We start from the raw sequence: 26,744 nt of genomic DNA on the forward strand, positions 1-26,744 counted from the left end.
TTAAGCCACCCAAAATCTTAATATCTCAAATAATTAACAAGTAATAAAACACTAACACTCAGAAATGTATTTACAAAAGCAAAGCCCCTGATTGATCTAGTCCACATGGGTTCTTGAACTAGACAAAGACAAAATGGCTCTGGTGGTTTATTTAAGGGGGTACATCAAAGCCAGGAGTAAGGTTTCAAGGACAGAGTCTTGCTTCGTGATGACTTGCAGTCAGCAGGTTGATTGACATCTTGGCAGGTCACACCCGTGTCAGGTGCTGTGCTCCTAAGGGCAGAGCTTGAGGGGGAAGTTCATCAGCATCAGGGGGTCAGTCCCTGTGGGGAGTGCCCCCAGGGGTTCCCAGTGCCAGACTTATCCCCTCAGGAGGCTACAGTGCACAACACAGTCCACACACAGCCCACAGATGGCTCCTGACAGTGCTGGTCTCGTAGAATATGTTTGGAGGGTTTTCTCCCTTTCATTGGAATAGTTTGAGAATAATTGACCTTAGTTATTCTTTATCAGTTTTGTAAAATTGAGCAGTGAAGTCATCTGGTCCTGAGTTTCTGTGGTTGGTGGTTTGTTTGTTTTTGTATGCTGGGATTGAACTTAGTCCTTATACAGGCCAGGAAAACACTCGACACATGATCTCCAGCCCCTTGGTTCTGGGTTTTTGTTTATTGGAACATTGATTATTATTGGTTCAATTTCATTACTTATTATTGATCTACTCATGTTTTGAATATTTTCATGGTTCACTTTTGGTAGGTCCTATATGTCCAGAAATTTCTTCATTTCTTCTAGATTTTCCAATGTGGTGGCATATAGTTTGTTTAAAAAAATAATTCCTAATTATTTTCTGTATTTATGTGCTATCAGTTGTAATATCTCCTTTTTCATCTCTAATATTTTTATTTAGGCCTTCTCTTTTCTTAATTAGTCTAGCTAAAGGTTTGTCAATTGTGTCTATCTTTTCACAAAACCAACTCTCTATTTCATTAATCTCTAGTTTTTTTTAAGGTCTCTATTTCATGTATTTCTGCTATGACAATTATTATTTCTCTTCTGATAATTTTGGGTTTGGTTTGTTCTTGAGATGTATCATTAAGTTACTTATTTGAAATTTTTCTATTTTTTTAATATATAGGCACTCACTGATATTAACTTTTCCTCTTTGTCCTGATTTTGCTCCATCCCTAAGTTTGGGTATGTTGTGTTTCCATTTTCATTTGTTTTAAGAAATTTTTATATTTCCTTCTGACTTCCTCAATGACCTACTTTTGTTCAAAAGTGCATTACTCAGCAGGTATGATGTCCTGTGTCTATAATCCATACACTTAGGAGGCTGAGGCAGGAGAATCATAAGTTAGAGGCCAGCCAGACTCAGCAATTTAGCAAGACACTCAGCAACTTAGAGAGACCCTGTCTCAAAAAATAAAAAGGACTGGGGATGTAGCTCAGTAGTAAAGTGACCTGGGTTAAAACACCAGTACTCCCCATCCCCCTAAAAGTAAGTTGTTCAGTGTCCATATATTTGTATAATTTATAAAATTTCTTTTGTTGTTGACTTCTAGTTTCATTCCATTGTGATCAGAAAGGATACAGGATATGATTTCAGGTTTTAAAATTTATTAATAAAATTTCTTTTGTTGTTGACTACTAGTTTCATTCTGTTGTGGTTAGAAAGGATACAGGATATAATTTCAGTTTTTTAAATTTATTAATACTTGTTTTGTGTCCTAATCTATGGTCTATTTTAAAGTTACATATGCTGATGAAAAGACTCTGTATTCTGTGGCTATTGGATGGGATGTTCTGTAAATGTCTACTATAATGTAAATAAATGTGATCTATAATATAATTTAAATCTGATGTTTGTTTATATATACATATTTTGGTCTGGATGATCTGTCCATTGATGAAAGTCAAAAGTATTAATATTTTCCACTATTATTATATTGCAGTCTCTCTCTGTCTTTAGAACAAATAGTGTTTGCTTTATAAAATTAAATGCTCTGGCATTGGGTACATGTAGATTTGCAATTATCGTAGCTTTTGATGAACTGATCCCTTGATTATTATGTAGTGATCCTCTTTGTCTCTTCTGACAGTTTGGTCTTGAAGTCTGTTTTGTCATGTGTGAAGCTACTCCTGCTTGCTCTTGATTTTCATTTTCTTTTTTTGCAGTAGTGGGAATTGAACCCAGCAGCACTCTACCATTGAGCTACACCCCCAGCCCTTTTTACTTTTTGTTTTGAGACAGGGTCTCACTGATTTGCTCAGGGTGGTCTCAAACCTGCAATTCTCCTGACTCAACTTCTTGAGTTGCCGGGATTACAGGATTATGCTGCCACACCCCGCTTGTATTTTTTAATTAGAAGATTAGTGCATTTACATTCAAGGTTATTATTGAAAGTTAAGGACTTATTTCTGTTGTTTCATTGATTTTTTTTCTAGTTGTTTTGAATATTTTTTCTTCCTTTCTTGTTCTTCTGTAGGGTGTGATGGTTTATAGTATTGATAATGTTTTATTATTTCCTGTTTCTCTTTTGTGTATCTATTCTTCTAGGGGATTTATACTTTCACATGCTATATGTATTATCTTTCTTTCACTTTTGGATATAGGAGTCCCTTAAGCAACTTTTGTAGGGCTGTTTAGGTCATGAATTCCCTAAATTTTTGCTTATCTAGGAAGGTCTTTATTTCTTCTTCCTTTCTGAAGGGTAGCCTTGCTGGATATAATAATTATGGTTGTTGATTTTCTTTTGGGACTTAGAGTACATCATTCTATTCTATTCTGGACTATAGAAGGGTTTTTGTTAAGATATCTGCTGTTAATCTAATGAGGTTGCCCTTAAATATGACTTGGTGGGTTTTTGTTGTTGTTGTTGTTGTTGTTACAGAGTTAAAAATTCTTTGTCTTACACTTTTGACAGTAATATGCCATAGTGCAGATCTTTTCCAGTCGTGTCTATTTGTAGTTCTATAAGCCTCCTGTACATGGATGGCCATGTCTTTTCCAAGAATATGGAGGTTTACACTATTATTTCATTGAATAAGTTTTCTATGTCCTTAGCCTTTATTTCTTTACCTTCAGATATTCCAGTGCTGTGAGTGTTTGTCTAAGGCTGTCCCCCAAACCTTGAACACCCTCTTCATTTTTTCTTTCAGTTTTTCTTTTTGCCTGAATGGGATACTTCAAAAGGCCTGTCTTCAAGCTCCAATATTCTTTCTTTCTCTTAATCTTGTCTATGGTTGATGCTTTCAACTTATATTTCTATTTAACTTAATTGAACTCCTTATTCCAAGATTTCTGTTTGGTTCTTTTTTAAAATCCCCACCCTTTTGCTAAATTTCTCATTCACGTTCTTCTTTATCTTCCTAATTTCATTTAACTGTTTGTCTTTATTCTCTTTGATCTTATTGAGCTTTTTAATAATCATTCTTTTGGATTCTGTATCAGGCATTTCGTCCATTTCAGTTTCTTTGTCATCTGTTGCTAGAGAATCAGATCTTTTGGAAGTGTCGTATTACCTTGTTTTTTCACATTTCTTGTGTTCCTTTGTTGAGATTTGTTTATCTGGTGAACGATACCCACTTTTAGGGGAGGGGTGGCCTTCTTAGTAAGTGGCTTTCTCCTGTACTTGTGTGTTGGGGCTATGGTTTATTATGCCACTGTTGTCTTTGTTTCCATCTGGGCACCTTAGTGTAGTCTCCCTGTAGCTTTTTTTGGCTGTGGTTAGTGATTTGGGGCACACAGAATGGGTAGTCAGGAGGATGCGGTGTAGAGAGCTGAGTGTGAATGGTCCTACTATGTAGCTACTCCTACAGTGTAAGGAGTGGCCTCTGTTGGCTGATGAGTTTTCTCAGGTACTGTTGATGTTGGCTCTGTTACTTCCAAAACCTCCACTTCAGAGGCAATGAAGGGAATAAGACACGTGTCCTCTGACCAGACGACAGCGTAGGATCAGGGGTTTCATGGGGAGAGGTGGTGGTGGGAACCACAGTCCCCTCTCTGACAGCAGTGAGTGGTCAGACATGGTGTGGGCTATGTGGTGGTAGGAACAGTACAGGGGTGCTGGCCGCAGGCACTGTATTCTCTCTCTCTGCTGCAGCTGTGGAAGTGCCCATGTAGGAGTGTAACTTTGGTCCCCTCCCTATCCAGGCTCTGCACACCTGGGGATGAGGTGATGGCCAGGTCTTTCTCCCACTGACTTTCAGCTGCAGTGCCTACCTTGGAGCCAGTGGGAACTAAACATCACCAGAGCCAGGCAAAATCCTTTGGGCATGCATGCCCAGAGGTTGGGTGATTGCCAGGGCTTTTCTTCCCCCGACTTTCAGCTTTTGTACCCATCAGGGACTAGGCAAGAGCAGGATGTGGCCAGAGCCTGGCAAAATTCCTTTTCGGGCCTCCCTTGTCTGTGTGTGCCTACAGGCAGGGTACGCAGTGCTCTCCATTTCCCTTCATGTCACAGCAGCTGTGATTTACAGTGCAGTGAGTCTGAGTCAGTCATTCTGCCAGGCCAACTTGGGCTCACAAGGCAACTGTCCATTGAGCCCGGGCAGGGGTATTTCTGTGGTGTCCAAGAGATGGGAATATGCAGGGTTTTATGTCCCCATGAGTAGTCAAAATTCAGACAATAGGTCCCTTCTCAAGATGGCTTCTGTCTACAGCACCATAGGGATTTGCTGGCAGATGACGTGAAATTCTTTCCCAAAGCAAGGCTACTGTGCAGATTTCAGATGACTTATCTAAGTAGGCTGCAAGTCTGTGAGTACTGCAAAATTTTGAGTGGTGAGGATTTCCAGTATCTGCACGAATAGGTTTGCTGGGACTTTCTCTTTCACCCTTACCCTGCAAAGGGGACTTCTCTCCCCTCCTCTGGCTCTAGAGCCAATGCAGCAGAAGCGAGAATATTTTGTTTCTCTTACTATGCTCTTGTCCCAGGGCTGTGCATCTTACTAGGTTCTAGTCTCTGTCTTGCTGGTTTTCTGTGTTCTCCATGGTCACTCACCTCAAAATGCAGCTGCACACTTGTTGTTTGGGTTTTTCTTTACGAAGGAAGAAGTGAATCAGTACTGGTGCCCCCACTTGACTATCTTGAAACGTTAGGTCTAGTGATTTTACATACCCGCTGACAAATTGCACTTTAACTTAAATTACAAAAGGAAGGTAGAAGAAAAACAGCTTGATATTGAGGCAGTGAGAGGTAGAATACCAAATTCTGACTTAGGGGATTATCACTGATTAACTAGAGAATTATTATAAATGTTCCAAGTGGCTCTTTTTCTTTTAACCTGCAGATTAAGGGGATGATCTTTGAAGTTCTTATTAACTCTGCTTTCTGGAAATTATCTTTGGTTTTAAAATAGTAAACTTTCTGCTAAAGTCAATATTTTTTCTGCTTCTTATTATTTCTTCCGTTCATAATAAATTAATATATTTTCTCCTCTTAGGCAGATATATATTCATAATTGTTTTCCTTCTACAGAAAACTTCAAGCTCCTATTAGCCTCCATTCATAGGGGTGTTTCAATAATATCTTTGACAGAAAAAAATCCATAGGACACAATTCTTATTTCTAGAGCTCAGGTTGTGTTTGGAAATAGCCATTTGGGGTTATGTTTGATAATGTTTGCTGTGATGATCATGATTAACCAAAGCACAGGTCAACTCAGTGTAAAGCCTTTCTTCCTATAAATGCTTTAGACAGTGATTCGGTTGAGGAAAAGATCAGATATGGTTGACTTTTTCCTTCTTTGGGCTTCTTAATTAATTTATTCATATTTGTTTTCTTTTGCAATGCTGAAGATGAAACTCAGGACCTTGTGCTTGCTAGGCAATGTTCTGCCACTGAGAACACCCCCAGCCCATCTCCTTTATTTTCTTTTTTATCCCTAGGAAGCAAACAGGGGACTTGAGCCTACATAGACCAGGCCAAGTCTTTTCCAGCTAAGCTACACCTCCCAGTTTCAACTTTATTATCTTTCATATGTTCTTTTGTATCAAGAACAAGATGTTTACATCAGGTAGAAATAAAATAATTTTTCTGTTCTGAATTTAGAGTGGGTTGTCATTGAAACATCTTAACTCTTTCTTTTTGAGTATGTAGCTCCATTTTTAGCTCCTGAGGAGATGTGAAGCAGCAGATCTGGGCTTCTTATTATTAGTATCTGAATGCTTTACTGCCATCTAGGTGTTCAGAGGTAGAAGAAAAAATTTGCATCTGACTCTGAGGCAGGGAACTATATTTGTGTTTGTGGGTATGAAAGAAAAGAGAAACCATGCTTTGAACAAAAGTTTGTTATCAATTTTAATGCAATGCAATTTTTTTTTGTTCTTATATCCAGGAAGGAATGACAATAAATTCAAAAGTGTACAGAATCCCAGTGGTGACACAAAAAGATGAGAATATTCTGAACCTTCACTTAGAAAACTACCACATTCCTTCTTCAGGACATGAAATGTGTTACATTGGTTTTTTTTTTAAACTTTATTTTTATTTTCTTTCTTTTATGTGGTGCTGAGGATGGAACCCAGTGCCTCATGCATGCTAGGCAAGCACTTTACCACTGAGCCACCAGCCCAGCCCCATTACATTGTTATTAAAGAAATTTTGATTCTTAAACTACATCTCTTAGCTTCTTGGATAGGTTTGTTAATAATCAATTAAAACAAAATCTGGAAAATCCAAATTTTGTTTCTCAAAAAAATTTTTAAGACTCATTTGTGTCCTTAAATATACAGATCACTTTATTATATACTTCTGAATGTAGGTCCAAATGCTGTTTATTTCTTCCATTCACTATTTTCTATCCAAGGAGCTCAGTGATTATGGAGCTTTACAAAAAGACCAGCACCAACAACAAAATTAATAAGAGTACAGTATTATAGTTAATATAGAAGAGCAGACATACAAGCCCTACAACCAAAAGAAGGAATCTATTAAATATCTTATTTTCTTATTGTATGTCTCATATTTCCTTGGGTTCTTATCGTTGGTTATTTTATTTTCTCCTTACTTTTTATTCAAAATAATAGCACCTTTGTTCTTGAACATACTCGTAGAGTGGCGTACTACTCTCTATGTAGAGGGAACCTGAGTCCATTCTTGCCTTCCTGTGGTAATCTCTTGCCTCAAAGCCTCTTGTCTGCGTATCCTCTACATCCTGACTGTACCTACTTATGCCACCAGATGGATTAGATCCGGACTCTTGCTCTTGACTTCCCCCACCCAATATGGTTGAATTTCTTCTTAAATACCTATACTCTTCAGATCCCATAGGGTCTTGACTATACAGTAAATAATTAGAAAAGGATCTTTGACTTCCTGTTATGTTGTCAATTGATTGCTCATAGGTGTTACTTGGTTGGCTCTGGCTATATTTTTGCCTCTCATTAGTGAAACCAGATTGCTTTCTAGTAGAAGAAAATGACATGTATTGTCCATCATGAGATCCAGACTGGTCATATGATGGGCTGTGAATAGAACCCTGATTTCCAATTGTACCAAATTGAGACTGAACATTTGTGTTACTTGACTGTTCAGAGGTTATTATAGAATGGGCATCATTAGATCCTTGTCTTGTTATACGGGATCCAGACTGTTCCTGGGAATCAACTAATTGCCCTTGACTTGCGTCAAACTGTCCATGCTTTGAAACCTGCCTTCCTTCTCTTGCAGTTGCTTTGAATTCAGTTTGGTCAGATATAGAAAAGGACTGTCCATGTGTAGACACGGAAGTACTTATAGGTCTGTCTGTTGACCTCAAAGGGCTAGAAGTGCGACTGCTACTTCTGCTATGCCCAGAAGGTCCATAACCAGATTGCCCATAGTCATATTCTGAACGACCATAGCTACCATGTCTCCAACGATGACCTGATCCATGTCTTTGTTTTCTGTTGTTCTGCGACTCAAAATGTCTTCTTCCAGACTGACCATGAATACTACTTGATTGTGATCTGACACTATCTCTTGACTGCTGGTGAATATTATGTGATTGTGTGTGACCAGATCCCAATTCACCATGTTGAGATCCAGCATGGCCCTGAGTGGATCCTGAGTGTCTGTGGGAGACTCCTGAGTGCTCCTCACTCTCACTGGACTCAGTGTGAATAGGCGTCCTTTGTGGAGTTGTCCTGGATCCAGAGTGTGTGGATTGTCTGTGCCCCAACTGTGAACGTCTAGTGGTGTCTCTAGACTGTCCATGAGATGTTCCCTGTCTCTCTGAATGAGTGGATCCTGCCTCTCCATGGTGAGATCCAGCATGGCCCTGAGTGGATCCTGAGTGTCTGTGGGAGACTCCTGAGTGCTCTTCACTCTCACTGGACTCAGTGTGAATAGGCGTCCTTTGTGGAGTTGTCCTGGATCCAGAGTGTGTGGATTGTCTCTGTGAAGACTGTGAACGTCTAGTGGTGTCCCTAGACTGTCCATGAGATGTTCCCTGTCTCTCTGAATGAGTGGATCCTGCCTCTCCATGTTGAGATCCAGCATGGCCCTGAGTGGATCCTGAGTGTCTGTGGGAGACTCCTGAGTGCTCTTCACTCTCACTGGACTCAGTGTGAATAGGCGTCCTTTGTGGAGTTGTCCTGGATCCAGAGTGTGTGGATTGTCTCTGTGAAGACTGTGAACGTCTAGTGGTGTCCCTAGACTGTCCATGAGATGTTCCCTGTCTCTCTGAATGAGTGGATCCTGCCTCTCCATGGTGAGATCCAGCATGGCCCTGAGTGGATCCTGCCTCTCCATGTTGAGATCCAGCATGGCCCTGAGTGGATCGTGAGTGTCTGTGGGAGAATCCTGAGTGCTCTTCACTCTCACTGGACTCAGTGTGAATAGGCGTCCTTTGTGGAGTTGTCCTGGATCCAGAGTGTGTGGATTGTCTCTGCCCCGACTGTGAACGTCTAGTGGTGTCCCTAGACTGTCCATGAGATGTTTCCTGTCTCTCTGAATGAGTGGATCCTGCCTCTCCATGGTGAGATCCAGCATGGCTGTGAGTGAATCCTGCCTCTCCATGTTGAGATCCAGCATGGCCCTGAGTGGATCCTGAGTGTCTGTGGGAGACGCCTGAGTGCTCTTCACTCTCACTGGACTCAGTGTGAATAGGCGTCCTTTGTGGAGTTGTCCTGGATGCAGAGTGTGTGGATTGTCTCTGTGAAGACTGTGAACGTCTAGTGGTGTCCCTAGACTGTCCATGAGATGTTCCCTGTCTCTCTGAATGAGTGGATCCTGCCTCTCCATGTTGAGATCCAGCATGGCCCTGAGTGGATCCTGAGTGTCTGTGGGAGACTCCTGAGTGCTCCTCACTCTCACTGGACTCAGTGTGAATAGGCGTCCTTTGTGGAGTTGTCCTGGATGCAGAGTGTGTGGATTGTCTCTGTGAAGACTGTGAACGTCTAGTGGTGTCCCTAGACTGTCCATGAGATGTTCCCTGTCTCTCTGAATGAGTGGATCCTCCCTCTCCATGTTGAGATCCAGCATGGCCCTGAGTGGATCCTGAGTGTCTGTGGGAGACTCCTGAGTGCTCCTCACTCTCACTGGACTCAGTGTGAATAGGCGTCCTTTGTGGAATTGTCCTGGATCCAGAGTGTGTGGATTGTCTCTGTGAAGACTGTGAACGTCTAGTGGTGTCCCTAGACTGTCCATGAGATGTTCCCTGTCTCTCTGAATGAGTGGATCCTGCCTCTCCATGTTGAGATCCAGCATGGCCCTGAGTGGATCCTGAGTGTCTGTGGGAGACTCCTGAGTGCTCTTCACTCTCACTGGACTCAGTGTGAATAGGCGTCCTTTGTGGAGTTGTCCTGGATCCAGAGTGTGTGGATTGTCTCTGCCCCGACTGTGAACGTCTAGTGGTGTCCCTAGACTGTCCATGAGATGTTCCCTGTCTCTCTGAATGAGTGGATCCTGCCTCTCCATGGTGAGATCCAGCATGGCTGTGAGTGAATCCTGCCTCTCCATGTTGAGATCCAGCATGGCCCTGAGTGGATCCTGAGTGTCTGTGGGAGACGCCTGAGTGCTCCTCACTCTCACTGGACTCAGTGTGATTAGGCGTCCTTTGTGGAGTTGTCCTGGATGCAGAGTGTGTGGATTGTCTCTGTGAAGACTGTGAACGTCTAGTGGTGTCCCTAGACTGTCCATGAGATGTTCCCTGTCTCTCTGAATGAGTGGATCCTGCCTCTCCATGGTGAGATCCAGCATGGCCGTGAGTGAATCCTGCCTCTCCATGTTGAGATCCAGCATGGCCCTGAGTGGATCCTGAGTGTCTGTGGGAGACGCCTGAGTGCTCTTCACTCTCACTGGACTCAGTGTGAATAGGCGTCCTTTGTGGAGTTGTCCTGGATGCAGAGTGTGTGGATTGTCTCTGTGAAGACTGTGAACGTCTAGTGGTGTCCCTAGACTGTCCATGAGATGTTCCCTGTCTCTCTGAATGAGTGGATCCTGCCTCTCCATGTTGAGATCCAGCATGGCCCTGAGTGGATCCTGAGTGTCTGTGGGAGACTCCTGAGTGCTCTTCACTCTCACTGGACTCAGTGTGAATAGGCGTCCTTTGTGGAGTTGTCCTGGATCCAGAGTGTGTGGATTGTCTGTGCCCCAACTGTGAACGTCTAGTGGTGTCTCTAGACTGTCCATGAGATGTTCCCTGTCTCTCTGAATGAGTGGATCCTGCCTCTCCATGTTGAGATCCAGCATGGCCCTGAGTGGATCCTGAGTGTCTGTGGGAGACTCCTGAGTGCTCTTCACTCTCACTGGACTCAGTGTGAATAGGCGTCCTTTGTGGAGTTGTCCTGGATCCAGAGTGTGTGGATTGTCTCTGTGAAGACTGTGAATGTCTAGTGGTGTCCCTAGACTGTCCATGAGATGTTCCCTGTCTCTCTGAATGAGTGGATCCTGCCTCTCCATGTTGAGATCCAGCATGGCCGTGAGTGAATCCTGCCTCTCCATGGTGAGATCCAGCATGGCCCTGAGTGGATCCTGAGTGTCTGTGGGAGACTCCTGAGTGCTCTTCACTCTCACTGGACTCAGTGTGAATAGGCGTCCTTTGTGGAGTTGTCCTGGATCCAGAGTGTGTGGATTGTCTGTGCCCCAACTGTGAACGTCTAGTGGTATCTCTAGACTGTCCATGAGATGTTCCCTGTCTCTCTGAATGAGTGGATCCTGCCTCTCCATGTTGAGATCCAGCATGGCCCTGAGTGGATCCTGAGTGTCTGTGGGAGACTCCTGAGTGCTCTTCACTCTCACTGGACTCAGTGTGAATAGGCGTCCTTTGTGGAGTTGTCCTGGATCCAGAGTGTGTGGATTGTCTCTGTGAAGACTGTGAATGTCTAGTGGTGTCCCTAGACTGTCCATGAGATGTTCCCTGTCTCTCTGAATGAGTGGATCCTGCCTCTCCATGTTGAGATCCAGCATGGCCGTGAGTGAATCCTGCCTCTCCATGGTGAGATCCAGCATGGCCCTGAGTGGATCCTGAGTGTCTGTGGGAGACTCCTGAGTGCTCTTCACTCTCACTGGACTCAGTGTGAATAGGCGTCCTTTGTGGAGTTGTCCTGGATCCAGAGTGTGTGGATTGTCTGTGCCCCAACTGTGAACGTCTAGTGGTGTCTCTAGACTGTCCATGAGATGTTCCCTGTCTCTCTGAATGAGTGGATCCTGCCTCTCCATGTTGAGATCCAGCATGGCCCTGAGTGGATCCTGAGTGTCTGTGGGAGACGCCTGAGTGCTCTTCACTCTCACTGGACTCAGTGTGAATAGGCGTCCTTTGTGGAGTTGTCCTGGATCCAGAGTGTGTGGATTGTCTCTGTGAAGACTGTGAACGTCTAGTGGTGTCTCTAGACTGTCCATGAGATGTTCCCTGTCTCTCTGAATGAGTGGATCCTGCCTCTCCATGTTGAGATCCAGCATGGCCCTGAGTGGATCCTGAGTGTCTGTGGGAGACTCCTGAGTGCTCTTCACTCTCACTGGACTCAGTGTGAATAGGCGTCCTTTGTGGAGTTGTCCTGGATCCAGAGTGTGTGGATTGTCTGTGCCCCAACTGTGAACGTCTAGTGGTGTCCCTAGACTGTCCATGAGATGTTCCCTGTCTCTCTGAATGAGTGGATCCTGCCTCTCCATGTTGAGATCCAGCATGGCCCTGAGTGGATCCTGAGTGTCTGTGGGAGACTCCTGAGTGCTCTTCACTCTCACTGGACTCAGTGTGAATAGGCGTCCTTTGTGGAGTTGTCCTGGATCCAGAGTGTGTGGATTGTCTGTGCCCCGACTGTGAACGTCTAGTGGTGTCCCTAGACTGTCCATGAGATGTTCCCTGTCTCTCTGAATGAGTGGATCCTGCCTCTCCATGTTGAGATCCAGCATGGCCCTGAGTGGATCCTGAGTGTCTGTGGGAGACGCCTGAGTGCTCTTCACTCTCACTGGACTCAGTGTGAATAGGCGTCCTTTGTGGAGTTGTCCTGGATCCAGAGTGTGTGGATTGTCTCTGTGAAGACTGTGAACGTCTAGTGGTGTCTCTAGACTGTCCATGAGATGTTCCCTGTCTCTCTGAATGAGTGGATCCTGCCTCTCCATGTTGAGATCCAGCATGGCCCTGAGTGGATCCTGAGTGTCTGTGGGAGACTCCTGAGTGCTCTTCACTCTCACTGGACTCAGTGTGAATAGGCGTCCTTTGTGGAGTTGTCCTGGATCCAGAGTGTGTGGATTGTCTGTGCCCCAACTGTGAACGTCTAGTGGTGTCCCTAGACTGTCCATGAGATGTTCCCTGTCTCTCTGAATGAGTGGATCCTGCCTCTCCATGTTGAGATCCAGCATGGCCGTGAGTGAATCCTGCCTCTCCATGGTGAGATCCAGCATGGCCCTGAGTGGATCCTGAGTGTCTGTGGGAGACTCCTGAGTGCTCTTCACTCTCACTGGACTCAGTGTGAATAGGCGTCCTTTGTGGAGTTGACCTGGATCCAGAGTGTGTGGATTGTCTCTGTGAAGACTGTGAACGTCTAGTGGTGTCCCTAGACTGTCCATGAGATGTTCCCTGTCTCTCTGAATGAGTGGATCCTGCCTCTCCATGTTGAGATCCAGCATGGCCCTGAGTGGATCCTGAGTGTCTGTGGGAGACACCTGAGTGCTCCTCACTCTCACTGGACTCAGTGTGAATAGGCGTCCTTTGTGGAGTTGTCCTGGATCCAGAGTGTGTGGATTGTCTGTGCCCCGACTGTGAACGTCTAGTGGTGTCCCTAGACTGTCCATGAGATGTTCCCTGTCTCTCTGAATGAGTGGATCCTGCCTCTCCATGGTGAGATCCAGCATGGCCGTGAGTGGATCCTGAGTGTCTGTGGGAGATTCCTGAGTGCTCTTCACTCTCACTGGACTCAGTGTGAATAGGCGTCCTTTGTGGAGTTGACCTGGATCCAGAGTGTGTGGATTGTCTCTGTGAAGACTGTGAACGTCTAGTGGTGTCCCTAGACTGTCCATGAGATGTTCCCTGTCTCTCTGAATGAGTGGATCCTGCTGAGGATTGGCCCCTGCCGGATGTATGCTTCCCGCAGCAAGAGGAGTGACCTGAGCCAGACCCATGCTGCCCAAAACTAGAGGATTGGCCAGAGCCAGACCCGTGCTGTCCGAATCCTGAGGACTGGCTCATGCCAGACCCGTGCTGTCCGAATCCTGAGGACTGGCTTGTGCCAGACCCGTGCTTCCCAAAGCCAGAGGACTGGCCCGAGCCAGACCCATGCTGCCCAAAGCCAGAGGACTGGCCCGAGCCAGACCCGTGCTGCCCGAAGCCAGAGGACTGGCCCGTGCCAGACGTGTGGTGCCCGAAGCCAGAGGACTGGCCCGAGCCAGACCCGTGCTGCCCGAAGCCAGAGGACTGGCCAGAGCCAGACCCGTGCTGCCCGAAGCCAGAGGACTGGCCCGAGCCAGACGTGTGCTGCCCGAAACCAGAGGACTGGCCCGAGCCAGACGTGTGCTGCCCGAAACCAGAGGACTGGCCCGAGCCAGACCCGTGCTGCCCGAAGCCAGAGGACTGGCCAGAGCCAGACGTGTGCTGCCCGAAGCCAGAGGACTGGCTTGAGCCAGACGTGTGCTGCCCGAAACCAGAGGACTGGCCCGCGCCAGACCCGTGCTGCCCGAAACCAGAGGACTGGCCCGCGCCAGACCCGTGCTGCCCGAAGCCAGAGGACTGGCCAGAGCCAGACGTGTGCTGCCCGAAGCCAGAGGACTGGCCCGAGCCAGACCCGTGCTGCCCGAAGCCAGAGGAATGGCCAGAGCCAGACGTGTGCTGCCCTAAACTAGAGGACTGGCCCGTGCCAGACGTGTGCTGCCCGAAGCCAGAGGACTGGCCCGAGCCAGACGTGTGCTGCCCGAGGCCAGAGGACTGGCCAGAGCCAGACGTGTGCTGCCCGAAGCCAGAGGAATGGCCAGAGCCAGACCCGTGCTGACCGAAGCCAGAGGACTGGCTCGAGCCAGACGTGTGCTGCCCGAAACCAGAGGACTGGCCCGAACCAGACGTGTGCTGCCCGAAGCCAGAGGACTGGCCCGAGCCAGACCCGTGCTGCCCGAAGCCAGAGGAATGGCCCATGCCAGACCCGTGCTGCCCGAAGCCAGAGGACTGGCCCGAGCCAGACCCGTGCTGCCCGAAGCCAGAGGACTGGCTCGAGCCAGACGTGTGCTGCCCGAAGCCAGAGGACTGGCCCGAGCCAGACGTGTGCTGCCCGAAGCCAGAGGAATGGCCAGAGCCAGACCCGTGCTGACCGAAGCCAGAGGACTGGCCCGAGCCAGACGTGTGCTGCCCGAAGCCAGAGGAATGGCCCGAGCCAGACCCGTGCTGCCCGAAGCCAGAGGACTGGCCAGAGCCAGACCCGTGCTGACCGAAGCCAGAGGACTGGCCCGAGCTAGACCCGTGCTGTCCGAAGCCAGAGGACTGGCCCGAGCCAGACGTGTGCTGCCCGAAGCCAGAGGACTGGCCCGAGCCAGACGTGTGCTGCCCGAGGCCAGAGGACTGGCCCGAGCCAGACGTGTGCTGCCCGAAGCCAGAGGACTGGCCCAAGCCAGAGGACTGGCCCGAGCCAGACCCGTGCTGCCCGAAGCCAGAGGACTGGCCCGAGCCAGACGTGTGCTGCCCGAAGCCAGAGGACTGGCCCGAGCCAGACCCATGTTGCCCGAAGCCAGAGGACTGGCTCGAGCTAGACGTGTGCTGCCTGAAGCCAGAGGACTGGCCCGAGCCAGACCCGTGCTGCCCGAAGCCAGAGGAATGGCCAGAGCCAGACCCATGCTGACTGAAGCCAGAGGACTGGCCCGAGCCAGATGTGTGCTGCCCGAAGCCAGAGGAATGGCCCGTGCCAGACCCGTGCTGCCCGAAGCCAGAGGACTGGCCCGAGCCAGACCCGTGCTGCCCGAAGCCAGAGGACTTGCCAGAGCTAGATGTGTGCTGCCCGAAGCCTGAGGACTGGCTCGAGCCAGACGTGTGCTGCCCAGAGCCAGACGTGTGCTGCCCGGAGCCAGACGTGTGCTGCCCAAAGCCAGAGGACTGGCCTGAGACAGACCCGTGCTGCCCGGAGCCAGACGTGTGCTGCCCAAAGCCAGAGGACTGGCCTGAGCCAGACCCGTGCTGCCCGAGGCCAGAGGACTGGCCTTTACCGGACCCGTGTTGACCACAGCCAGAAGACTGACTTGAGCCAGACCCGTGTTGACCACAGCCAGAAGACTGACTTGAGCCAGACCCGTGTTGACCACAGCCAGAAGACTGACTTGAGCCAGACCCGTGTTGACCACAGCCAGAAGACTGACTTGAGCCAGACCCATGTTGACCACAGCCAGAAGAGTGACTTGAGCCAGACCCATACTGGCCACAGCAAGACTGACCTATGCCAGACCCATGATGCCCCAAACCAGACCCATGATGACCACATTTGGAAAATTCATTTGGACCAGACCCTTTTTGATGAGAGTTTGAAGACTGTCCACAAGAACCAGATCTATGTTGACCACAACTAGAAGACTGACTTGTTCCAGAGCCATAATTTGCACAGCAAGAGGACTGACTTGAGCCTTTTCCTTGTTGTCCTCCACAGTTTTGTGGTTGACCACATTGTTTAGATTCACATCTTCTCTGACTACAAGACTGCCTGCAGGAACTAGGATCAGATCGACCATATCCAGAGGACTGCCCTCCTGAGACACATCTTTGACCTTGTCCTCCACTACTTCCTGATTGACAACCTGACTGAGGACAGCTAGATTGGTTTCCTGGCCCTTTAAATCTACTTGTCTGACAAGAGCTAGAAGCATTTTGTGGCCTTCCACACCCACCTGAATTGCTATAACCACATGCATGACTTTGTCTCCGAATGTCTCCTGAACCTTCAGAGCTAGACCCAAGATTTTGTCCTCCACTCTTTCTTGACTGCGTAGAGTTTGATTCATGTTCACTAGTCTCTAGTCCATGTGAAAAACCACCATGACTTTTCCTTCCCTGACTCTTTGATCCAGATACATATTCCTCCCCAGATTCCCTAGAGGGGCTACCATATGACTTGTTTCTTTCCCGTAGTTCCCCGGAGTTAGAACCATGTCTTTCTTTGCCACTACTCCAGGAGTGTCCAGAACCAGACCCCTGATACCTTTTCTCAGATCCTTCGGAGCTGGATAATTCACCTTGCCTTCTCAGCCTCCTGGAGTTGGACCCCTGTCTATATTTTGCAGTACCCCTCGAGCCCCCAGAACTATATCCATGCTCCTCTCCCTCATTCCAACTTGAATGTCTGTAACCTTTTTTCCGTCTTGGTGTCTCCTCTTCTTCTTCTTCTGTTTCATTTTCTTCCTCTTGGTGTCGGTGACCATGCCTATGCTTCTTTGACCCTGAAGCTTTGCAGTATTCTTTGCTGAGAACCTTGTTGCAGGCCATGGCCAGCTTGAATACCATCAGAAGAAACTCAGTAAAGTCTAGTCTTCGATCATGGTCTCGATCCAGCATATGCATGATGACATCTACTGTGTCTGGATCATCTGGGTTCTGTATATAAGTGACATACCAAGGGAGACCTGATCAGTGTAGCCCACATTACCAGCTAAAACAATCAAGTAGGGCTAAGGATTTGTAAGTACTTGACATTCTCTAGTTTTAGTCCAATCAAGTATTACTTTCAGTTAATAGGACCTAGTAAATATGAAGGAGTAATAGAAATAGAGACTATTGGACTCCTTCAAAGAAAACATTTCAAGGATTTAAGCTAGAAGTTTGTGTGTTCAAGTATGGCATATGGGAAGGAGTGGAAGAAACCAAGTTTGGTTAACTGGTATATCTTAGTTTTACATAAGTTTTAAATATACATGTTAACCTATTCTGTTAGGACATGTTATATTGAAGTCAATACAGTCTTTCCCAAGTAGATGGGAAAAAGTACTTTTTTTTTTTTTAAATTACCCTGGCCACATTGGTGACTCCTTTGTGGACAATATCCAGACTCTATACATTTTTCCCTACTTGACAGGGTAATTTATTATTTCATGTCTTAGTATAAATTTATTTTCTGCTTTTTCAGAAGAGAAACCTGAGAAAGACTATGTCTATAAGGTGGGAGTACACTGAAAAGTGAGGAAGAAACATTGGCTTTTTGAAAATACATGTACCTTAATGAACTTTATAATGTCCAAAAAAATCTGCTTATAGTGTTTTCTCAAAGACCTTTGGAGCTTTGTCCTTTCTAGGTAATCTTGGTTCTATAAATGAGCACTCGCAAGATCCTAATGGCCTTGCACATGATCCTTACCTTCAGAATTGGACGAAATTCCTTCTCCAGAAGTTCCTTTAGTTCATCCTTGCTCAGTGTGCCACATTCCCCATCTTGCTTTGTATATTTATAGAAAATATCTATGACAGTGACAACACTTCTTAAAAGATCTGTCATCTTTTTGCAAGTTTAAGTAAACCTAGAATGAAAAAGTAACAAAAAAGTGTCATTATTTCTTTTCCTTTTAATTCATCTGCACTCTCATTTTATTGTTCAAGAACAGAGTTGGGGCTGGGGATGTGGCTCAAGCGGTAATGTGCTCGCCTGGCATGCGCGGGGTGCTGGGTTCCATCCTCAACACCACATAAAAATAAAATAAAGATGTTGTGTCCACCGAAAATTAAAAAATAAAATACTAAAAAAATTATCTCTCTCTCTCTCTCTCTCTCTCTCTCTCTCTCTCTCTCTCTTAAAAAAAAAGAACAGAGTTGGATCTAAGCATCACACAATTCTCATTTTAATATCGTGATTTTTTTAAACCTTCTGTTTCTTTTAAGCCTCAAATACAAGTGTGGATCAGGGATTTTACAACACTGTTCAACATAGTGAAAACTTCATTAATTTTGAATTACTTTGCTAAGTTCACGTAATGGCATGTTGCTGGTCCAACTGGGACTAGATCTCAGGTCTCCATATTTTTAATCGTGATTGAATATAGTCTCTACATGTAATCTCTCTACAATTTGGGTACTTTTGTGACTTGGGTGTTGCCCTAGAGCTTCCAAATTTTCCAGAACCACCTAGACACCATTGCCCCAATCTCTCTAGTTTTACTGCTGCTGTTCTTGAGTCAAAAGTTACTGTCCTTCTACCATGACATCTGCATCCCCCCCTTTGGGCATCAGAAGGTAAATTGGACCCAAGTCCCGAACTCAGCAAATTAAAAATGGCAAAATTAGCCAGTCTCAGTATTTGATCAAACACTGTTCTTTTTCATTAACCAGGTAGAAAAGCTCAGCACTGGAGGCAGGAGTTTGACTAGCAGATAATTAGATCTTGAAGCAGTAGGAACTGAACAAGGAAAAGACTCTATCACAATGTTAGACTCTTTCCTATTTGAGCTGCACAGACTAGAAAAAAATGACATACAACAAAACAAAAACAGAGTATGGAATGGCCTAAAAGAAGACAAGTTTTTACTTTCGTTATTCTTCTCCATAAAGGTATACTTATTCCAAAAAGACCCCAGAATAAAGTAAGCTAAACCCAAAAACAACCAACAAAAAAGCAACAAAAAGAAAAAAACGAGGGCTGGGGATGTGGCTCAAGCGGTAGCACGCTCCCCTGGCGTGCGTGCGGCCCGGGTTCGATCCTCAGCACCACATACCAACAAAGATGTTGTGTCCGCCGAAAACTAAAGAATAAATATTAAAAATTTTCTCTCTCTCTCTCTCTCTCTCTCTCTCTCTCTCTCTCTCCTCTCTCCTCTCTCCTCTCTCCTCTCTCTTCTCTCCTCTCTCTCTCCTTTCTCTTTCTCTTAAAAAAAGAAAAGAAAAAAAGGAAAGAATGACAAAATCTGTACAATCTCTGCCTTATCTCATACTCTTGCATTTCTGTCATGGGCAACACCAAATGTTCACAGAGGTAGCAGGATGAAATTTTCTCTTACCTGGTTCACCAAAGGAACAAGTACGATAGAGCCTGATGCAGCTTGCAGGGTGATGGTGGATTGAAATAGTGATCCTTATATAGCTTGTGAGTGATCCTTGTAACATGTGGGTGCTTCCCTCTGTGGGAAGGGCTGATAATTTTCAATCAAATCTATCTCCACCTCTCTACATGTTTATCTTCCTCCTTCTTCACATTCTCATCTATAAGGTGATTGCAGAAAGGGCTGGCACTGGGCCCCACATTCCAGTATGAGGACATGTTGCAGGACACTTTTTTTAGGGTCATAGACATGTGAAAAGCAGAGACTTTGTTTTAGAGAATTCACATAATTCATTTCCTTTATCTAGTACCCTCAGAAAGTAGCAGAGTGTAAGAGACTTGGCAGGTGCACAATAAATGCTTATTTAATTAAAAGTGAACCCAAGCTACTAAGTTTACTTAACTCATGTCTTTTGTAATTATAACTTCCATTTATTAATAATTTACTATGTTCTAGTGTGCTGAAAGTATTTCACATGCCATATCATCTCTTCACAACATTTCTGTATTTTTATTTCATTTTACAGATGAAGATACAAGTTTAGAAAGTATAAAAGTATTTAGAGTCATAGCTAGAAGATAGAAAAAACAGGATCATATCTACTTTATTATAGCACCATTGCTCTTAACCATTTCACTAGCTACTCTGTATATTTATTGCATAATTATTATTCAAGAATTCTGGACCATTTTAGGTGTGTCAGGTCCAGTCAAATGCAAATAATATGAAAGAGTAATGTACAAGGCAGAAAAAAAAGAAAGAAAAAGAAACATTCTCTTGCCCTATGAAGGCTCTTTTGTAGGCTTTCAAAGTAAAATGGGCTGTATATAAAATAATGTTTTCAGAAGTGTTCAAGATGAATTTAGAGTGGGCTTTCTTCCCACACACTGTTATACATTGATAATTTGGTCTCTTTGGGACAGAACCCTTGGGAAAGTGTCAGTTACATAAAATATATCAAATATATTTGAAGGTAGCAAAGATAATCAGAAAGCTATGTTAGGCATGACAAGCCAGCTCTTCTGTACTTTGCCACCAGTTGATTATGAGTGTAGCTGTTGTAAAGTGCTCACTGTCTTCTAGACATGGTGGTTTTACAAACTTATCTATTTCTCATAGTAACCTTGTAAGGCCAGTATTACTGTCATCCCCATCTTACATATAAGGAGGTGGAAGCATAAAGAAATTTAAAAGTGTTTTCAAATTCACACCTAGTCAGTGGCACACCTAGTCAGATAGAAACCATGCTGCCTGATGCGAAGGCCTGCCATTTAACCACACAGTACACCACGTATCTGGGCTCAGTCAACTCCTGTCTGGGCACTTCTTTGGGACAGTTAGCATATCTTATTCACCTCATCATCTAGACAACATCTGGAGCTTGATAAATCCTTAGAATGAGCATCTGTTCACAAAATATTAACAAATTTGCCCTGAGATCTCACAGCCAGGGAGTCTTACACCAGCACAACCGTAGAGCAAGTTGTCTTCCCTTGATATATAGTCATTCTCAATTGTATGAATCTTTTAGAATGTTGTTTTTGTTAAAATGATTTCTGTGTAAGGAAGACTTTTAGGCCCCAGGCTCCACCTTGAAACAGAATTTTAAAGGCATTCCCTTAGAGAAACTCCAGCATTCTAGTTTAGAGCTCTGGAACTCGCCGTCGTTGGTCCAGTCTCAGAACTCTGCCATTTACTCTTTTGTACCCTTTGCATTCAGGTTTTTCTTCCTCTTCTCATTTGCATGCCATATAAATTATAGACTTTTAGTAAGAAAGACTTCAGTTCAAATCTCAGCTCTGCCTTTTACTAGCTGTGTTATTTGAGCAACAAGTAAGCTTTTCAGCCTCAGCTTCCAAATTTAAAGAATGGGAATAACATCAACCTCACTGATGAAAATAATTTGTGGCACGAAAGAAATGCTTAGTAAACTATGTAATTATTGCAAGCTCATTTTTACTAAATATTTCATAGCATCTAGCACAGTTTTTTTAAGTATTTTTTTAAATTGTAGTTGGGCACAGTACCTTTTTTTATTTATTTTTATGTGGTGCTGAGGATCAAACCCAGGGTCTCACATGTGCTAGGTGAGCGTCCTACCACTGAGCCACAACCCAGCCCAAGCCCAGGGTTTAATATGTAAGAGGTGCTTGATTGTGTTTGGTAAAAACGAGTTAGAAGCCAGTAGTAGGCCTTTTATGGCAGAAATACTATTTCTCTGTCAAAAGTATTGCCTGGAAGGTAAATCCTGACTTTTAAAAATAGAACATCTTTATTGAGACATAATTCATACATCACAAAATTTGGCCTTTAAGAGTGTACGATTTAGTGGGTCTTCTTGTACGTACTGTTGTGCAAGACAGTCCTGGCTCGCATGGTGTCTGTGTCCCTAGGTAAGTTTCCCCACTCTCAGTTTTCCCTTACAAGGTGTTACTGTGTCAGGGTACAAGTGGACACATTTCAGGTGATTTCAGCAACCATTCTGAAGGACAATTATTGTCACCATTTCAGAGATGATAAGTACCATTTGGAAAGGAAGCAAAGTACTGGGTTCTAAGGAGGAATTTGATAATCAGCAGAGACTTGCTTGCCCATGTTCTGAAAAGTTATTTAGTCCAAAGACTCAGAGGCTTGGAGTGCTGAGCTAGGGCACAGTTTGGCTGTGACATTTCCTGTCTGGTTGTCCTTTCTTTCTTATTTTTTCATCACCCTTGGCTTATTCCAAATCCACGTTGCTCTAAGCTGCCAGGAACCACCAGAGGCTTTGATTAGAGGCCCATTTGGTGAAGCTTGTGCACTGCTGGGCACTGGACTGTCTTCAAGAGGAAGACACGTGTGAAAGTTTTGGCTTTTGCTTTTTCCATTTCATGTCAGATAAGTTTTGTTTTTACATCTAATCCTATTCAAGGTGATCCTTCTCCATGTTAGAGTCATCTTCTTTATTTCCTGTTAGGTTCAAATTGAGAATTTACCTTTGGGCCCAAGAGAATCTGTGTCTGTGTCTATTTTTTTTTCTTTTTTTTTTTTTTTTGGTTCGGTGATTCTTAGGAACCCCTGTTTCAGTGTTGCTCAATGAACTCGACTTAGATACCTGTGACTTTATCCAGGGGCACTGATATGTGTTAAAAGTCTTTTCTCCAAGAGCAGTTTAGGGACCTGTTCTTGGCCTGTGGATGAAGATTCAGTAGGAAAAAAAATTAAGCTTTACATTAAGACAGATGGATCATTTTAGTATCATAAGTTCGACATATACTACCAGTAATTTGGTAAACTTTCTAAATTGGAGTCTGTTTCTACACCTGTGAGATGGGGCCAATTATAGGTATCAGAGAGTAACATAATATTAGGGTAATGCTTAGCACTTGATGAGAATTCAATGTATTTTCCTTTTTACTATGAAGTCTGATTTAGAAAGATATAAATTAGGTTTGGGGGGTGATGATTCCTAGAGAAGATTCCTAACTCTGTTCAATCCTCATGGTTTCTCAGAGACCAGTTTTTGGAACTTGGCCTTCAAAGGAATTTTTTCATCATGAAAAGTTCAGGAGGAAGATGGACCTACTACCTACACCAGCCAAGAATGCCGTCATCCACAGATTCCTTTCTTATTTTTTCCACATGATTATTGGTATCTTGAGATTCATGCACTGGAGCAATAGGGTCTTACAAAGAGGATTCCTGCCAACATACCCAGGCTTTCTAAACACAACACTGGGGCTTCCGTGACTTGTTAGATTTAACTCAGATATCCCACCTGGAATCTTCAGATGCTTGCTGAACTCTGCTTAGAGCCATATCTTAAGGCTAAATCTTGGATGCTCATCTGGTCCATACAGTCACAGTGTCAATAACTTGTGATGACAGTGTGAAGAAGAGATTGCTCTGATGGATTCGGAAACTTACTGACTAGTTAAGCCTGACTGAAGGAGAAGGAACTTAATTAGCACTGGAACTCTAGTATTCACTAAATGAGCTCAATTATGTATTTTGACAAATTGCAAGGCACAACTGTAAGTGAAGCAGGTGGTTTTCTTCTTTAAACAATCTAGAACCTCTGCAATCAAAGTAGTTTCCTAAAAGTCTCTATATGCTCAAAATGTTGCAGCACTTTGTGCATTTACCTTCTTTTATTTTGGGAGGAGGGTACCAGAGATTGAACTCAGGGGAACTTGACCACTGAGACACATCCCTAGCTCTGTTTTGTATATTATTTAGAGACAGGGTCTTACTGAATTGCTTATCACCTCATTTTTGCTGAGGTTGACTTCGAACTCACGATCCTCCTGCCTCAGCCTCCCAAGTCAATTGGATTGCAGGTGTGCGCCATCGTGCCCCGCTGCATTTACATTCTTTTGAATATTATTTTGTGAGTAAAAATATTGTCCTTTTAACCATAGATGTGATTTTTGGAACCATTTGTAAACATTTAGAACCAACTTTGTAAGTAAAAGGAATAACTGATAAGGTTAAAAAAACAGGAGGTCCACTCTTGAGTGTGAATTTAAAGTAGTTGGACTCATTTCTTTAGTTCAGAGACGCTCAGCAATTCATTTTACTTCACTGAATATATTTTTAGAACTTTCTGTGGTTTAACAACCCTTCTCTTTGTTACTTGCTTCCTAGAATGAGGCATTCTGGGAATATGTGAAACAGCGTAATGAAGCCAGAGCATCACTGAAGCCTGGCCCCTTGGGCATCAGGGAACATTGAAGATTTATGTATGAAGTTCACACACACATTCTGTCCTCCCATTCTCTCTCTCCCTCCCTCTCTCTCTCTCTCCCTCCCTCTCTCTCTCTCTCTCTCTCTCTCTCACACACACACACACACACACACACACACAAATGTATTTTATTAAAGATCTGAAACATGAAAGGCCCAGTGCTAAGCACAGTGTCTTCAATGAAGTTATATTGGTTTGGGATTAATTATGATTTTGGAATTATTCATCATACTTCTTCAGTGATCTTGATAGATCCTGTTTTAAAGGGCATTGAGGATTTGCTGTTTGCTGTTGACCAAAATGCCTTGTCTATGTGTCCTTAAATCACCAAAAATTTTAACTAGGGTCATATTTACTCCACAATTCACAATGAGGCTGACTTTTCATGCCTTCTAGATGAGGAAAGAATTGACAAAAGTTCTACCATGGGCTGCCTAGGATGACACCTTTGAATAGAAGTAGGGAAAAATAAATTTAGGACCTCTGTGAGTGATGGCATCAGGATTAGATTTCAAATCACTTATTAATCCAATTAATATTATTAATTATTGCCATTATCTGTGATAATTTCATTTGTTCTCCCGTTAACAATTAACTATGTTTTTAAAATCTATTATAAGTAAAGTCATTCTACCTGTGCACTCATTCCTTGCCTCTGGCACTAATTGCTTGAGTGCTTCGATCTTTGGGGACTGCTCTGTTTATGTCTTTTCTCTGAGCAAATGGACTCTTAAAAGACAAAAAATAATAAAGTGAGACCTTTGGAAAATTGGAAAATCACACCTACAGTATCCCTCTTTTTTTTTTTTTTTTAGTGGGATGTTTTCTTACTTGTGGATTGCTGTCTTAAAAAAGGGACACTAGGTTACTAGCTTTGTGAGTTAATTGCAGAAGGCAAATAGAGTAATTATTTTATGTAACTATTATAGAGTGACTAAGTTCTCAGAGATTCAATGTGTTCTGGAATCCAGTCACCCCACCAGTATTCTCAATTTTGTCCAAGTTGGAGTATAATCTATTACCTGAGGTTCCAGGACCCTTGACTTTGGGAGACCAATTCTTAGCTTTCTAAGATATTGAGAGATGACATTTCACTCATATCTGGGATGGGAGTGGCTTAAGAGACAGGCATACACATGGAAAATGGGTCTTGTGACCTTGGCCCCAAGAGGAGAAGCCATTAGCCTAAATTTCTGTCATGGCCATTCTCACACCTGTTCCCTGAGTCTGAACCACATAGAAGAATCCAGAGAAGACATAGGGTAAGATTCTTAAAAGTTTATGTTTCATGTCTTCTCCCTAAAATCTAAAACAAAATCCAAAGCAGAGCAGTTTATCTCAGTGACTAAGAGCGTGGACTTTGGAATCTGGCAGATCTGGGTTGCCTTGGTCACTTATTAAGTGACTTAACATCTCTGTAGGAGATGTTCATAGGGTTGTCATAAAGCCTAAAAGAGATAGCAAGTAAAATGCCTAGAACAAAATAACATTCAATAAATGTACAAGTTGTTGTTTTTGTTCAAAAATTTTAAATTGCTCTTTTATATGTTCAATCAAAATACTGTATTGTTTGCATTTTGTGAATGACGCTGTTATCATGAAACTTGCTGCAGTTTTGAGAGCTCAAATCATATGTCAGATATTGTGTCTGAGATTCATTCATGTTTGGGGATATATAGCACTGTACAAAAGTAGCCTCTGATTGGTCTGCCTGGAAGTGGATTATGGTTCTGGGTCAGTGAACTGGTGGACCCTTTGATTATAGACGATTATGATGCTGATAATCTTGATGCTATTTATTATGGTGATTCTAATGATATAGATCGTGTCCATAATGGAGATACAATCCTGAGAGCAGAACCATTTGAGGATTGCAAATCAAAGCATAGGCCCTAAATTTAGGATATATAGATTGTGTCCATCTTTCTCTTCCATTCAGTCTATTACTGATCCGCTAGGGGAAGGGTTATAGAATGTATTTATCCTACTTCTTTAATCTTACTTCCTCTGGTTGCACTCTAGTCCCTGAGAGCACCTCTTCCTGGCTATCTGTGAACCTTGGCTACTTTATCCTCACTACGAAGACTCAGTCTTAACAAATCTTGAGGCCATGAATTCTCTGGGATTTTATAGAGAGAAAACTTTTCTGTCCTTTCTCTTTTCATCAGATACCAGACTCTCAGCTGTCTTTAATGGATTATGGAATTTGGATTTCTCTACTTCCTGCCTGTAGGATTCTGAAAGGCAAGTAGTGGTGAGTGGTTCGGATTGATCTAAATGGCAGAGAGATGTTTGCTGACCAAAGGCCTTGGGTGAGTTTATATCCTACAACTTGTAAACCTTCTTTTACTTCCAGTAAATCAACTTACCAAGTTTCACTGTTTCTTTTACCTGAAAGCTGCTCAAGGTTGTCAGTGGCAGGGGCTCAGCTGAAGCAAAGCCCAATCCAATTCAGTTCTCAGAAGCCAGAGGCAAGTTGAGTCAGGGACAAACCAGCCAAGTCCAGAACCTTCCTGCCGTAGGACTGGTTTGCTCACCTATTACTCCCATAACACAGCAATCTCGACCTATTTATCAGGCAGGATTGTGAGCGATAAAACAAGTTGGGCCTC

The 26,744-nt window shown here is 44.0% G+C and overlaps 2 protein-coding genes across 2 annotated transcripts; both read right to left on the reverse strand.

Annotated features, from left to right (window-relative positions):
* Positions 1-273: 273 nt before the first annotated feature.
* LOC308656844 (uncharacterized protein) lies at positions 274-9,959 on the reverse strand (the record flags this gene model as incomplete). Its single annotated transcript, XM_081308192.1, has 4 exons — positions 274-323; positions 7,737-8,754; positions 9,220-9,787; positions 9,895-9,959. 4 exons carry the CDS (start codon positions 9,957-9,959, stop codon positions 274-276), a joined length of 1,701 nt encoding a protein of 566 aa, XP_081164318.1.
* Positions 9,960-10,030: 71 nt separating this feature from the next.
* Positions 10,031-16,947, reverse strand: LOC308656845 (uncharacterized protein; the record flags this gene model as incomplete). The annotated part of the gene is made up of 6 exons (XM_081308193.1): positions 10,031-10,089; positions 10,284-10,947; positions 11,638-12,655; positions 13,580-15,516; positions 15,606-15,810; positions 15,902-16,947. The coding sequence occupies 6 exons, from the start codon at positions 16,945-16,947 to the stop codon at positions 10,031-10,033; spliced, it is 4,929 nt and encodes a 1,642-aa protein (XP_081164319.1).
* Positions 16,948-26,744: the final 9,797 nt, after the last annotated feature.

Source organism: Spermophilus citellus (assembly GCF_964194105.1).
Source record: "Spermophilus citellus genome assembly, chromosome: 9".
Classification (NCBI taxonomy): Eukaryota; Metazoa; Chordata; class Mammalia; order Rodentia; family Sciuridae; genus Spermophilus; species Spermophilus citellus.